A 14,698-nucleotide genomic window follows, 5' to 3' on the forward strand; every position below is an offset into this window, starting at 1 on the left:
AATTTGGCCTGCTAGAAATGAAACTGGGGAAGTGAAACCTCCAATGTAATGCATGATTTAATGATTCATACTAAATCCAGATTTCTCATATTAAGAATGTAACTGTAACCTTTGCATGTAATTTTGCAGTTTTAAAGATGGATAATACACTACTTTTGAATATTTGTGATTTTCACAATAAAGCAGAATAAAGCATAATATCATCTGCCTTCTGGAGGTCTCAAGAGTATGGAAAAGTTCTAAGTCTTAACAAATCACTGGATGAATGATAATCAAATCAAAACCAAAACCTGAAGAAATTTACTTGTTAGAATCAATGGTTAGCAAAAGCTGACTGCTTTGTGATGTTACACTGAAATACCATTTTCTTTCCACAATGGGATTTTGAGTAACCTCTGCTAGCAGTGCTGTCTGGTCCTTGTTACCCACAAGACCTTACAAATGGTGTGTTTCAAAGAGATCAGAAATACTGGGTACAAAAGAAAAAGTAAAGAAACAGTCTTGGAAGAAAGCATTCTCTGAAGAAGAGATCATGGAAGAAGTCTGAAGAACTTAATTCACAGGCAGTAATGAAAATGAAAGTTGCTTATCCAGCTGTATGTACAAGCTACTGCAGTTTCAGAGATGGAGAATGGGTTGACCTCAATGTGTTTCTCTCCATAAAAACCCAAGAAGTACCCAGTCATAAGTACATTTTCAATGGAGGGATGGCAACCATGGTGCTCTCAGGAGCATTGGAGGCATACTGCACCCTACTGAAAAAAGTAAAACTTGTGAAATACACTTCATTTTTACTTCCTGAAGACCTTGAAATTTTGCTCTGGAAATATTAGGACAGACAGAGAAAAAAAAATCCAAACAGTATTTTCATTGGCAGAAAGACTTGGCTTGGGATCTGAAGTAAGTATGGTTCAAACAAAACCTACCTTTGGAAATTATCACTTTGTAAAAAGTGTGTAATGCTTAACACAATCTACTTAAGCAAATCTCATTTAGAATCTATAGAAATCAATGGGAAAGGTCTTACCCCACCTTAAATCAGTGCAAGCTTCTGACAATGGAAGAGAACACTGTCACATCCACTACTCCCTTTGTTTTTTTGCTGATACTCATAAGGGCAAGGATCCCATAGCCAGTAACCAGAATGCCTGGGCCAGCAGGCAGCTCCCACTTGAATTTTTGGTGGGAAAATATTTCCATTTTCTGGACTCTGTGTTACTCCATCCATCCATATACTACAGTTTTAAGAATCTTGAGATTTATACTGAAAGTAATGACTAGCAAGAAACTTTTCTAAGATGTATGCAAGTTATTAGTATCTCAAGTTAGATGTTCAGTTAGGCTTCTTTAATAATTCTTACAGTCTTAGTTTTGAACCTTTTATAACTGGTTTAGTAAAAAGGTATGTTTAATAACTGGAGATCATAGTTAACATTAGTATGAACACAATGCTGTTGCTATCAGAAATGTGGTGAGAATAATGATATGCCTTGAGTTTAATATATCTTTCCTTTTTTTTAAAAAAAAAAGTTTATTTAAACTTAACAATCCGTAAGAGGCAGGGAAGATGCATTTGCACGTGGGAAGAATGGGAAAGAGGCATTGGCAGTGTGGCCTCAATATTCTGTGAATTCAGATACTACAAAAAATTCATTGAGTTGTCAGGTAAACTAAGACAAAGAAACTGATCTTGTGTGACCCATTACTACCACATGACAATGAATATTAACAGTGAGCTATATACAGGAAAGATAGCTTGAGACCAGTAAGCTGGTATCAGAGCTGGAAAGGAAAGCAAGTCAGTATAGCGTTCTGGAATTAGAAGTAAGAAGGTCTCATCACATACTTGCAAGAAATAAAAGTGGAAAGTTCTTTAAACAAAGCAGAGATCTCTCTTAGGAACCGCAGAAGTAGCTGACGCAGCATGGAACCACTTTTCCAGATGATCTGCTACCAGTCGTTGCGTATAGATTCCATTTGTCTTTCTTGAACAGTTTGAAAGCACGTCTTAGACACACCTTACTATACCAATTCCTGAAACACTGCTAATTCAGCTGACTCTTAAAACTATTTGCTCTGGAAGGATGGGAGATATCAGGATATCTCCCAATACAGCAGCCAATTCAGGATACCAAACCAGTAAGCTAAAAAGCAAAAGGCAGACTTATATTAGGACTTGAACATGTTGCTATGACCATTATTGTAGATATATTTGTATCATGTTGAGGGTGGGAAAAAGGTGCTAAAATGTTGCAAACTGTTGCCTTGCAATTGCTGTGAGTCAACAGTAATATAATTCTGACTGGTGTTGATAAAGTGACATGGCCTGAGTACTATGGGTATGAGCAATAAAGTCAGATAAGTATTTGACCGATTCCGTTACTAAATTCAGTGCAGGTCTGCAAACAATGGTTTGTAAGGATGCTTCAAAAATTAGGAAAATACTTAGCTCTTACTCATAAACAGTATTTTCTGATGTGGATAGTCCAGCTGAAGCAAGGTTTTATAGCCAGGATCTATGTTGGATTACCAGTTAGTAACTGAAGAGTTTCCTGTTTCTAAGATAAAAGCTTCCCAGAGAATGCTCTGGTCCTCTGTACTTATGTTCACTTCTGTACCAGCAGAAGAATGTTTGTACAAGGGCTTTTTTCTTACTACTAATAATAATGCTTGCCTCAGCTGAAATATCCCTTTCTGAATTTCTGAAATAGCTGCTTTCTGAAATTCAAGTGAAAGAGGCACTAATCTTGCTGATGGCACAGTGGCTGGGACTTAGGAGAAAAATGTGCTATTTACAGCTACATTGCTGGGGTGACTTATTTTGAGGTGGGGACAAAATCACTGACTTCCAAAGAGCTACAAAAACCCCAAGTTGTTGTTATCTTCTGTCAGTGTGTTTGTCAGATCACTTCTTTCTTACTCTCTTGGATGATCTTTACTCTGTTAAATAACAGTATATCCAGAGCTGAAATTTTAGGTTCTACAATAGTTTAAACACATTCAGCCTGATTCCAAATGTGCTGAATGTGTTGATGAAACACACACCAGATAAGATAGTAAACCCCTCTAGACAAAATGTAATATTTATGTCAACTCCACGTAACACAAGAAAAAGAAATATTATACAGGACAAAGTTTCATTAGAGAGACAACCTGTTTCTGAAGTGATAGTTTGAGAAAGCATAAGACGTTAAATCTTTTTCAAGAACTCAAGCTCTTCTTCTACAGTACTTGGAAGAATCCAGCCGATGACAAGTGGAAGGAATACATCTCAGACATATGTCGATGTTGAAATGTTCAAATGTTTAAGATGCTGTAGGATATATTGGGGAGAAAACATTTCGTCTTGTTACTAATGAGCACCTTGAGCTTTGAAGATGTAGATGTGTATCATCAAGTAGATGTTATCAACAAACACTCTTGTCGATTATTAGTGGATATAACCCTTGCTGGATGCATGACTTTCAATGCTGTAGCTATGCTACTTTGTTTTTTAAATGGGATTGTGACAACATAGAAGCAGTTGAAGCAAATAACATTGCCTGTATTTTATTTTGAATGGTAACCTAGTCAGGTAGAGAGAGTTTTTGAACTTTTCCTCCTTTGCTTGTCAAAGGAAATGAATTAAGGAGTTAATTCATTTGCAAGTGGAAAATGTTGGGTAGAAATTCCACTGATCTTTAAGGGCACTATTGCAACATTTTACGGTCTTGCATTGTTCTGTATGTAATATACTATGTATACTAATATACAATAGGGCTGGCCCCCACTGGCTTTATATAAATAGTGAAGCTGTTAGAAAATACAAAAGAAGAAGAAAAAAATGTTCCAACTCCAGAAAGAAATAGAAACCACTTGTTACACACACTACTTGGATAAAAATATACTCTTAGCAAAGTATTAACAGAAAACAAATTTGGATTCAGTCATTTGTCTTAATAAATTAGGGTTTTCTCTTTTGTCTAATCCACATGAACCCACAGAGAAAGAAAATGCTGCCTAGCACTTATGCCTAGACATGCTCTGAAAAAAACTGAGTAACTGTAGTGGTCTTTACCCTTCCACAATGCTCTAAGATTGCCTCTGCTTCACTGTTTTAAAAGCCAGTTAATGTTGTTCTCTGTCCAGTGTGAACACGAACTATATCACTACCAGATAATGTGTGAGACTTGGCAGGTCAAGGACATGTTGAGAAAATAGAATAAAACTACTGTGATCTTTTCCCGCCCAACAAGCAGCCAGGAAATACAGCCACGAGAAAATGAATGAATAGGACTGATCTAATGGAAATGTCAGGAGACAAAAAAGTCTTTCATCATACACACTCTGAGAAGAGCTCTGCAACATTTTACACCACAACAGTGAGCAAACAGATCCAGGGTTTTCTGAGGCAAGCCACAAAAGCAGGAAAGAAACTTCGCTCTAAGCAGTCACCATGGGAAGGTGTCTCACACGCTTGCAACTTCTGCCTGTTACTGCTTTTAATACAAGAACTGTGGATGATAGCTGCCTGCCTAAAATCGTAGCTGTGCCCATTCAGTGATGAACTGGAACCACCAAACATCTATTATCTGTAGGCTATAAAATTACTTTGTTACATTCTAGAAAAGAGGAGTCTAAGAGTTTAGAGCTCAATATGAGATTTCAAAAAAAGTATTTTTATTTCCTGTGCTACAAGAGTTTTTGCTCCTCCCAGAAAAGAAAGGCACTCTAGCTAGTGCAATGTAAGAGTAGCATTTTGTTACTACTGATGTGAAGTCACAGGATGTTCCTGCCCTATTAGCCTTATGTTGAACACAATGACAGTAAGTGAGACTTGACAGCACAGAAGGACAAAACCAAAAGAAAATCGTAAAATATATGAATGAGAGAATTTTCTTGTCATTTGAGTCTTCTCTAAGGCCTATCTCTTGTAAGAAGAACTTGGTCTCTATGTTTCCTTTTGCCTGAGAATGACTAAGCTGCTGAACAGAATTTTCAAATGGATCGAACGGATATAACCTTCTATCATGCTTACATGAGTCTATCAGATCTATGAGACTGCTTCAGCCAGATGTCCCAGAGAGACAGAGATGGATTAGTGGGGACAACAGTAAAAAGGTGTGAGAAACAGAAAAAGTTGTTTAAAAGAAGAGGTGGACATTTAAAAGATATATCTGGGTACCACCCGGATGCACATAGTTGCTGCACAGTGGCACTCAAACTCCTCTGGACTTGTAACATTCTGGCCACATGGTTTTCTGGCATTGTGAGCAGGTGGCCCACCTTCGGGTTAGAGACAGTGGGTCTATTCTTGCCGTCTCTGACTTGCTGGGTCATTTTATGCCTACTGGCACTCATCTTTCCCAGAGTATCAAGCCTTTACATACAAATACCTACCAGTTCTCAAGGAGATAGCTGATAGTTCTCACCAAAAAGTATTGCTTCAAACAGGAGAGAAACTTGACTAAATTTAAGACATATTTCTTCAGTTAATTATTAAATAACTTTTAAAGATCTTGAGCCAAAAGAAGTGTTAAGTTTGACAGTAGGACAAAAGACTTAAGTCAGTTCTCATTTACCAAACAGCTTCCAACACCCCTAATCATAAAAAGATAAATCTTGAATAAGAACTTTTTAAGAAAACTATACTTAGTTTTAAGAAAACCATACTTGTCTAACAGGAACCAAGTGCCACTAAACTGAAAATAGCTGCCAGCCTTCAGTGTGTGTACAGATAACATACACAAAAGTAAACAGGATAAACTGTCAGAGCAACAAAGATAAGATTTAACTGATTTTTATAGCACTGCTACTGGAGAAATTGATTTGAAGAGAACACATATTATTTCACTTCCATGTTGTAGATGTTCCTATGCGTTGAATTTATGCATAAGAAATATAGAGAAACAGAGAACAAAAACCTGCATTTATAACTATGAAGACTCATTAGTAAAAAAGGCTTTTTTTCTACACTTGCATGCCAGAGTGAATGACAGAAAAGGGAAAGGACATGCAAATTAATGGAGGACACCTAATCAAGCAGGAGGAGGAATAACAGGGAAGTGAGTAAAAGTGAAACACTAAGGTAAGTTCAGGCTTCACCCTCAGCGTCTTCATTATTAATGAATCATGTTTCTTTATAACTGGCAAATACTACTTTCCCTTGAACCTGCCCAGTTAACTATTCCATATTCCTGGTGCAGAAGCTTCAGCTAGAGCACCGTAATGGAGTTGGGAAGGCCTGGCTGCCCCTAGCAGCGATGTACTTTTTACTGCCTTAGTCTCATTCTGCAGTAGGGATACTCCACCTTGTAGATAAGATGTGCATGGCTGATGGTAAAGAGTAGGTAAAGGACTAACCACTGCCATCACAAACACCTGCATGGTGCTGTTGAACTACTGCATTTACATGCTGTGGAAGGAGCGGCTGCCAGCTTGCTTAGTCTGTATTGAGTGGGCATGTGGGCTCTGCCTACTCTCTGAGAACAGTGGCGCTCATGCTGCTCCGGCAAGTGTGATACCAAGCCCTTGCTGATAAGTGCTCCTGGTGGTGAGACACGTTCCCTCAGAGAAGCTGCCAATTCAAGGCTGGTGCTTGACTTCTAGACCCCAATTTGGATACCAGCTTGCTTTCTGCCTCGACAGAGGTCTCTCACATCTGCCCAGAGGGTCCTGTGTGACCAAAACCCATATGCTGAGCTCCAGTTAACCTTTCACTTCTGTATGGGAATGCTGCAAGAAACTCTTCATTACATCTACCCACACATACCACACCCTGCTTCTTTACAGACACCTATCTATTAACAAAAATAACAATAAAAAAGCCCCCTAGGGAAATATACTTCTGAGAACCTGTTTTGCTAACATGCTGCCACCATGAGACATATATAATCCACAAAAGCTATGTCACATCAGATTTTTTTTACTATTTTACATTCTGTCAAGGGTAGCTTCTTATTTACGAAAGCAGGTATTTAATAAATCAGACATTAACTGTGTAGTTGATGATTGCTGGCTAATGCCATTTTCCTAGGCAGCTGTCAGCCTGTACCCTGGCAACCTCTTTTATAACCATCTCACATTGCTTTTGGAACAGTTTTGTTAACAGAAACAGAGACGGAAGTTTTACCACAGCTGCTGCATGTCTGATTTTTTTCCTTTTTTCTTTTTTTTTTTTTTTTGCAAAGATACAACACAGTCTTAATGCTTCCAGCTACTGCGCTGAGCTCAGTCATCAAGAGAAGGAACGAAAAAAATGAAGCAATGTATTTTTTCAAACTGCAGATGTAAGATTCAGGTCTTCTCTGTGATTTTTAATTTGATTTGTCATGTTTGCTTGAGCTTCCACGTTACTAATTGCTAAAATCATAGTTTATTCTTCAGCTCCTTTCTGTCTTCTTTTTTTGCTGTTTCACAATGTGAAGGTTCAAAGTTATCGTACTGAAATAAGATTGCTGCATTATCTAGCACAGCCAGTGTTGTCATGTAGAGGAACTGGAAAGTCCCAAAGTTAGTGCATACAAAAGAGAGTTCAATTATGTTCTTAATTGTAGGCACAGACTCCAAAAATGACTGCAGGTTTTGTTAGGCAGGAAACAGTCACAAAGGTTTGAATTTTAAATCACAATTAGCTAAACTTTCAGTCTGACTGATTCTCCAGAGAAAACCCCTCTTTCTCTCAGTTGCCATTTCACTGCCTGCAAACTCATTCATATGAGGAGCTGCTCGGTTGTCCCTTGGGTGGGGTCAGCTCCGGCAGCCGCGGCAAGGGAGGAAAATCACCGCCAGCTGCTACTGAGATAACTGCTGATGCCACCGTAGGGAAGCCTGTGATTTGGAAGGGAGCAAACTGATAAACATTCCAGACTGACACAATCCTCTGTGCCACCAATATTAGCAGCAGCCATAATGGTCACTGATAATTACAGTGTCTGATGGCTTTGAAATGATTATTACCTCCCTGGGAGTGAAAGACAACTACATGTTAACAGCTGATGAATTTCTGGTCTAGTCTGACCAGCAGCTACGCCAAACAGGCTTCACGCCTACAGTTGTTGATAACCCATGGAGACCAGTCCAAACCACCAGATATATCACAAAGAGGGGAGTAAAGGCAAAGAACAAAACAGACTGTGGATGTGGGTTTTACTTGGTAGCAACCATGATGTATGTTTCAGAGATGTGTTGGTGACAAACCCAACTTCTTTTTTGCTCCTCTCACTTTGCTGGCCTTCAGTTGAAAGTTTGAACTGCTCTAGTCTAAGAATTCAATTTAGTGCTGAAAAATTGGATTTGGTAAAGCGTGTTTTCAGTCACCAGCTGATGCTAAAATATCATGTGTTCTGAACATCATGAATAGTTCCAGTACAATGTTGTATTGTTTTCAAAGTAGGCAAGATTACTGCGGTGGGTCATGTTTATCTCATGATTATCCACTCTGTGAAGTTACAGTTCACAGGTGACTATATGCATTCAACCTTGGTCCTGGAAAAAGCAATTTTAGGGAAGAGTTTGGCAGAATACCTTCCCTTGCTCTCTCACATAGGGTTCTCTTTAAAATTTTTTTTTTTTTCTAAATAATGGAATATATGTCATATGAAGTTAAGAGTTATCGTCTTCTATCTTGCCTATATTTTCAAACACTTATCCATTATTGTGGGAACAAATGTGAGGCAAGAAGACCAGAAAAGCCAATGGAGGAGTATTCTTACAGTATCTCTGGAATTCCAAAAGACTTCTAAGCTCTTGAACTGACTTATCCTCTCCTTATATGAGAAACTCTACATCACTTTTTCATTGCTCCTCTATAATGTATTCCACTACCAGTCAACTACATTCAGAACTAAAATTATTATTTTATCAAAGAAGAAACAGAGCTAGCAGAGGTCTTCTACTCCATCCTCTTACCCAGTAGCATAACCACCAACACCCAAACTGTCCTTTAAAGATGTTGATCTAGTCTGTCCTTATCTAATCTGTCCTTGGAAACAATGCGCCTTGCAACCTATTTTCAAACCTAATTACTGATGCCGTCTGGCCACTCCCTCTGAATGCCATCTCTTCTCTGGCAAGAACATCGCCATCTTGCCATGTTTGCTCTTTGCTTTTTAATGAACCCATATCCCACAGAGCTCACCAGAGCTTTTTCCTATGCCATGTCAGCAATGCTGGTTTTACTTTTTTTAACTTTTCACTTATCTATAGGTTCCGCTCCTATTATGCATTAACTTGATTGCTGCTGCTATCTGTCTTTTTTTATTCCTCATTTATTTTCCCCATTTTCCTGACAGTTGGCATCCAAATTAGTGGATATGTCTGCAGAGGTTTACACTAGATTCTTGCCTGGATATATTTCAGGTTTCTTCTCTAACTTAAATTTCTCAAGTCTTCATGATGTCTATATAACTAATTTTAGTTGCTTCCTGCAATCCCCCAAGCTCTTTGCTATACAATCAAACTTCCTTTGAGATCTACAGTTTTACTCACTATATTATCTTGCTCTCTTCCTTAAGTTCTTTCATTTGAAATGGCAATTGTCCTTCAATGAAAGCATTTTTTAACACCTTAATGAAATTCTTGTGAACCCATATTTGCCACAAATATTTTAGCAGTAATGAGCTCATGATTCTCTCTGCTGTTTATACCTGTCTATCAGTATCTCAGGACATCTCATCCTGCTGGGATGTTCTTGCTACAGCAGAACCTCATGGAAGTTTAGGTGCTAGATGACTAACTTCAATAGTAATACCATCTTCAAATCCTGGCCAATAAAAGTCATGGGAACTGTTCTGGAAAGAATTACACACCAGGTATGGGGGAACATTTTGTTTAACCTTGGCTACGGCTACCAGTGATTTTAAAACATTTAGTTTAAAAAGTTATTCCTCAATTGTATAATGCTCTTTCCTCATGAAGCCTTTCTCTGACTTCCTGTTTTCAAGGTAATGGTTCTACATTGCGGTGAACACCTTTAACTAAAGAATCAACAAACATTTTTCCAAGACTGCAAGACAATCCTCTGCCATGGTTTGTTGGCTCTCTGTGTGAGAGTATTTCAAGGGCAAGTATGCAACCTTCATGTTAAATGATGATGGAAGTTCAAGTGAACTTCAATAAAGTCTCGTTACTTTTCAGCTTTGGGAAAATAGCCAAGATACACACTGCAAGGACTAAATGAAAATAAACTAGCACAAATAGCTTCTTCAATCTGTGTTATTTACAAATTCACATAATGGATATATAAGTCAAGAGGCAGGCAGGTCCTTCCTTTGTGACTGACTGATAGCTACAGTAAGTAGCCCTGTCTCAGAGCTTTACCTTGTACCGGGACTCTGGCAATATCTCCAGTGCTAATAGCTAAGCTCCTCCCTCTCACTAGTGGACTCATCCTCTCTCATTTCATCTTTACTACTACTTCTATTCCAGCTTCTTTCAGTATGGGTGTCAAAATTCTAGGATTCACTTTGTATTAATCAAGGAAAACTTTGAGAGAAATATTTTTACAAATATATAATGCTCACAGGGGAAAACCTCTCCCAGAATCATCATTAACCAAGATGACAGCATCTATATCCTCCTTGATCTGGACTCCTTAAACAACAAAAGTCACATCAATATCATGAACGCACCTTGCTCACATGTCAGTGACAGCACACGCACAACAGCACAGAACTCAGGATGAGTAAGTTTTTCAGCTGCTCTCAGTAGCTCATCTTCAGTAACCACATTAACAGTAATCGCAGGTGCTTTCTAATTTCGCAAAACTCTGTACTAAAAGAATTTAAATTCCTATTCAGGAGTAGATCTGAATTTTGTCTTCAAGCAAAGTCTTTCCCAATAGTGATGACAACTACCCTGTGATACACAGTAAAGTCACTGGTTTAAAAAAAAAACAACAAAACACCACACCATCAACTGCTGTTTTGAAGTCACTACTGACTACAAAGTCATGCTGGAATGTACCACATACCAATTAAAATATATTGTAGCTATAGCCTAATACCTCTCTAAGCCACTAAAGAAACTTCCCTGTGGGGCATACGTGAAGTTTGACATACTTTTTGTAACTACACCAAAGAGGGGGTTTTCTGCTACATCTCGCTGTAAAAATGTATTATTCTCAGAGTCAGTGCAGACTCTGCTTCTTTAGGATGCTCCTGCAGCTCATAAAAGGAGAAATCAGTTGAGCAGGCAGTAACTGAATAATTATAATACTTATACAGCATACAGGCTTCGACCAAGTCAGACATACTTGATCTGCCTACAGTACCTCTGCCCTTTCTCTGAGGGCTTTATCCATATACCTGATTTTAGCAAGAGCATTTTGGTACAATGGACAGACAATTTTAGAACGAAAAGCAATGAGGGTGCCTCAGCTACCACAGATACGCTGGGAACTGTTCACTTCAACACACCCATTCACAGCCCAGCACTGCTGCAGCCATTACAGAAGTATGCACTATTGCTCAGACAAATAAGATATGTATTTAGTATACATACACACACAGCTCTTGGGTGACAATGGCCATGAAAAATGTATTTTGTTAGTCTCTTGAAGCCAATGAGTAGAAAAATAATGTAGAAGTATAATTGTTATCCCTAGCCACAAAATGCCTCAAGGCAGTTGTTGTCACAGTGAGAGTCTGTTAAAAGCATGGCCATTTCCCTCAAGCATGGTTGAGCCTGCACCATGTGAAATTTCAAAAGCATATTCTCATTTTGGACATAGAAATTTCATTTTTTTTCTCTGTATTAATGTTTCATTTTAAAATACAAATATTTCAAGCAGATAACAAAGACACAAAAAATTAATTGATAAACAACTGAATTTTGCAGTCAAATCTAACCCTCTGTGTTCCAAAATCTTGCCAGTCTGCCCCAAATAAACCTTAAGAAGTCAGAAACAAGCATGCTTGGCATAAAAGCTCTCCAAATTTCAGCCACAGATAACTGCAGTTTTGCTTCTATTCAGCCAGGCTATGTCCAAATGCAGTATGTTTTATCTGTTAGTTCTGCCCATGTAAGTTCAAGAATGCAGTGGTTGTATGTTGGGGGGGGGGTTCCACTCACCCCCCCACCCCCCCACCCCCCCTTTTCTCTACTGTCTGAAATGGAGCTGGGAGAGAAAACTAAGTCTGTAACACCAGTCACATTGTCGAACCAAGCTTTACCAGAGCTATTCTAAATTCCCTCATGTACTTCTGTTCTTAGTTTAAACTTAACTTTAATGATCTGCAATTCACTTTTTATAGATCTGGAATTGCCCTTTACAAGCAATACACAGCTTTCCGTGATTGTACAGACCAGCACAGCTGAAGTTACAGTTCTAAACCATCTCTGATAACTCTTCCAAATAATAAAACTTTATATAGATGCAAGAAAGCTGTTAGCTCTCTAGCAGAAGAGTTCTTGGTGTCTGAAGCATAAACCTATTAGCAACCATAAGTGTTTTCATTCATAAAAAACTTACGTGTTTCTGTTAGACAAAGCTTCAGTAAACATAATCCAAAAGTTGCCCATAAGAAGCTGGCCATTGTTTTCTTGGAACTGTTTTGCAAAATCCAGAGATCCTTGCAAGCTGCGGAAAGAAGGAAAGCCCTGACGCTCGTTAAGCCTGCAGTCAATGAGTCTGAAGTTTGCTGCACTTTTTATTCAGATTCAAAGGAACTGAAGTAATGACATAACTGGGAGGGGGAGCTCCATCAAAAGTCACACCCATATTGCAACAAAAGTTACCCAGCAGTGGAAGAAGGAGGGGGGAAGGGGGGAGCTAGTACTGACTAAGCAGCCACACTCGAGTTTTAAAGAGGCACTAAACCTCCTCTTCTTACACAAGTACAGTTAAAAGTTATACTTACTGCACTTGCAGGAAAATTTGTACAATCTTGCATGAGTTAGCGCAGAAAGGCACTGTTTGTTATAAGCCTCCCCTCCTGCATTTTAAAATCTCATCATAAAGCACTGGATTTTCTGAACCCCAGCAACACACCTACAACTGCCCACAGGTTTCCCCTAAATATTTTGCTTATTTTGTCCCATCTCATCATTTTCTCTTTTTGCAGTTCTATTTAAAGCAAATGAAATGCCTGCTCTGCAATGGACCTGTCTAAAATGCTTCTATTTGTCCCTGGAGGGTAACCATGCACAGAAGGTAAGTCAAGGCAGCTCAGTCTCCCACAGCCCATTCTGCCCTGGGCTTCTCCGCACAGGCTGCTCCAACAACAGTGGTAACCGATGCCAGTGCCAGCAGTGATACTGAGGACTAAGGCTGCTATTTTATTGTGTCAATGGTATGAGGTACAGGACGAATTATTCCTGCTATTCCAAATTTGCAAAGCAGAGAAACAGGATAAGAACATACGACAGTCTTTGACATTCAGATGAGGTCTCAGTTCCTGAGGGACTTATGTTCATTGCAGTGTCAGGTTTTGTGTGACTGTAGATGCCACATGAAATCCCTGGTGAAAACCTCAAAGCCTCTGTAGATAAGCGAAAGCTATGTCTGCTGTGTGCCTTAGTGATTTCTCATGGTTTCTTCATACACTGGCCTCTCTTCAGAGCTGCAGAATTGCAGCAGTGGTTTGTGTGCAGTGGAATGAGGGGTTGGGTCAGGGATCACCAAAGCCAGTACATCTCACCTTTAACAACCCACATGTGGCAATGATTGACAGCCAGTAATGCCTAGATTTCAGTTTCACTCGGCAAATTTGAAATGAATAGTTCTATATCAGATTACCATTTTGCCAGCCCTCCCACTTGAAAGAATTTTCTCACTAATTTTTAATCTCTGTTAACATGAACAATGGAAAAATACAGACAGGTCTTTCCAGCTACAGGCACAAGAACATTACACAAAGAGGTTTTCAGGACTTCGCCTTTTCTTTGACTTTTGACTTACACATGGTTGGCTATCCTTTCCTCAATCAGCCAAATTTTTAGCAACAGGTTCTAACAGGCTTTTCCTACGGGTCTAGAATATCTGATGGGACAAAGTTAAAGTGAAAATCTTTCCTTAAAACACAGGGGATCTTTTTATTAAGAAGCTAGCAACTTTGAAGTTACAGATAAAACACATTTTATTTAGCGAATACGCTACTTTTTCTTTTGAAACAAATGGCTTTATAAGCAAGGAAAAAACAATCTCCTATATACCTCACTGTTTATAGCAGTGGAAAAGAAATAGTTCTGTGAATTCCTGTATGTTTATAGCTTGGCATCAAATTATATGAATGAAGTCTAGTGGGATTTAAAGAGCTGGTGCACAGTTAATGCATGTTTTAAGGTTGTTAAGCTTATCTTTTTCTTCAATTGCTAAATGAGGTTTACAATTCACCCCTATAGATGAAAATGAAGAATGGAGTATTTAATTAAAATTTGGGTATCTTTGAGTCTTATTTTTTGGTAAACATAAAATACCTCTCTGTTAATGTCCTGTATTCACAATTACATGGAATGAAAAAGTGAAAGTAAGTTTTATTTGGCACAGGTAAGTGGAGAAAAATGTCTGTTTCAGGGATGTGAGCAAGTGTTACAGAAGCAGAACTCTTATTTTATCAGGGCTGGAAATTCCTAGTCTCTTCACGGTCTGAAGTTTCAAATTCTAGCCGTTCTGACATCAGATTATGGACAGGTTGCTTTCTCAATGCTGAATGTTATTCGATATGCATCTTAGTGTGTTTGGTGGGGATGAATGGTATTCCACTCTGGAAATTCTGTC

General features: G+C 38.7%; 1 protein-coding gene across 10 annotated transcripts in view; it reads right to left on the bottom strand.

The window, feature by feature from the left end:
* Window positions 1-12,625, bottom strand: part of CD44 (CD44 molecule (Indian blood group)) — a 58,921-nt gene extending 46,296 nt beyond the window's left edge. For all 10 annotated transcript variants that reach the window (XM_037395120.1, XM_037395119.1, XM_037395118.1 and 7 more), the window contains exon 1: window positions 12,452-12,625. In XM_037395120.1, the coding sequence (XP_037251017.1) occupies window positions 12,452-12,515 (64 nt within the window). In that variant the 5' untranslated portion in view covers window positions 12,516-12,625. The remainder of the gene's footprint in view (window positions 1-12,451) is intronic.
* Window positions 12,626-14,698: the final 2,073 nt, after the last annotated feature.

Source organism: Falco rusticolus, chromosome 7 (assembly GCF_015220075.1).
Source record: "Falco rusticolus isolate bFalRus1 chromosome 7, bFalRus1.pri, whole genome shotgun sequence".
NCBI classification, from domain to species: domain Eukaryota; kingdom Metazoa; phylum Chordata; class Aves; order Falconiformes; family Falconidae; genus Falco; species Falco rusticolus.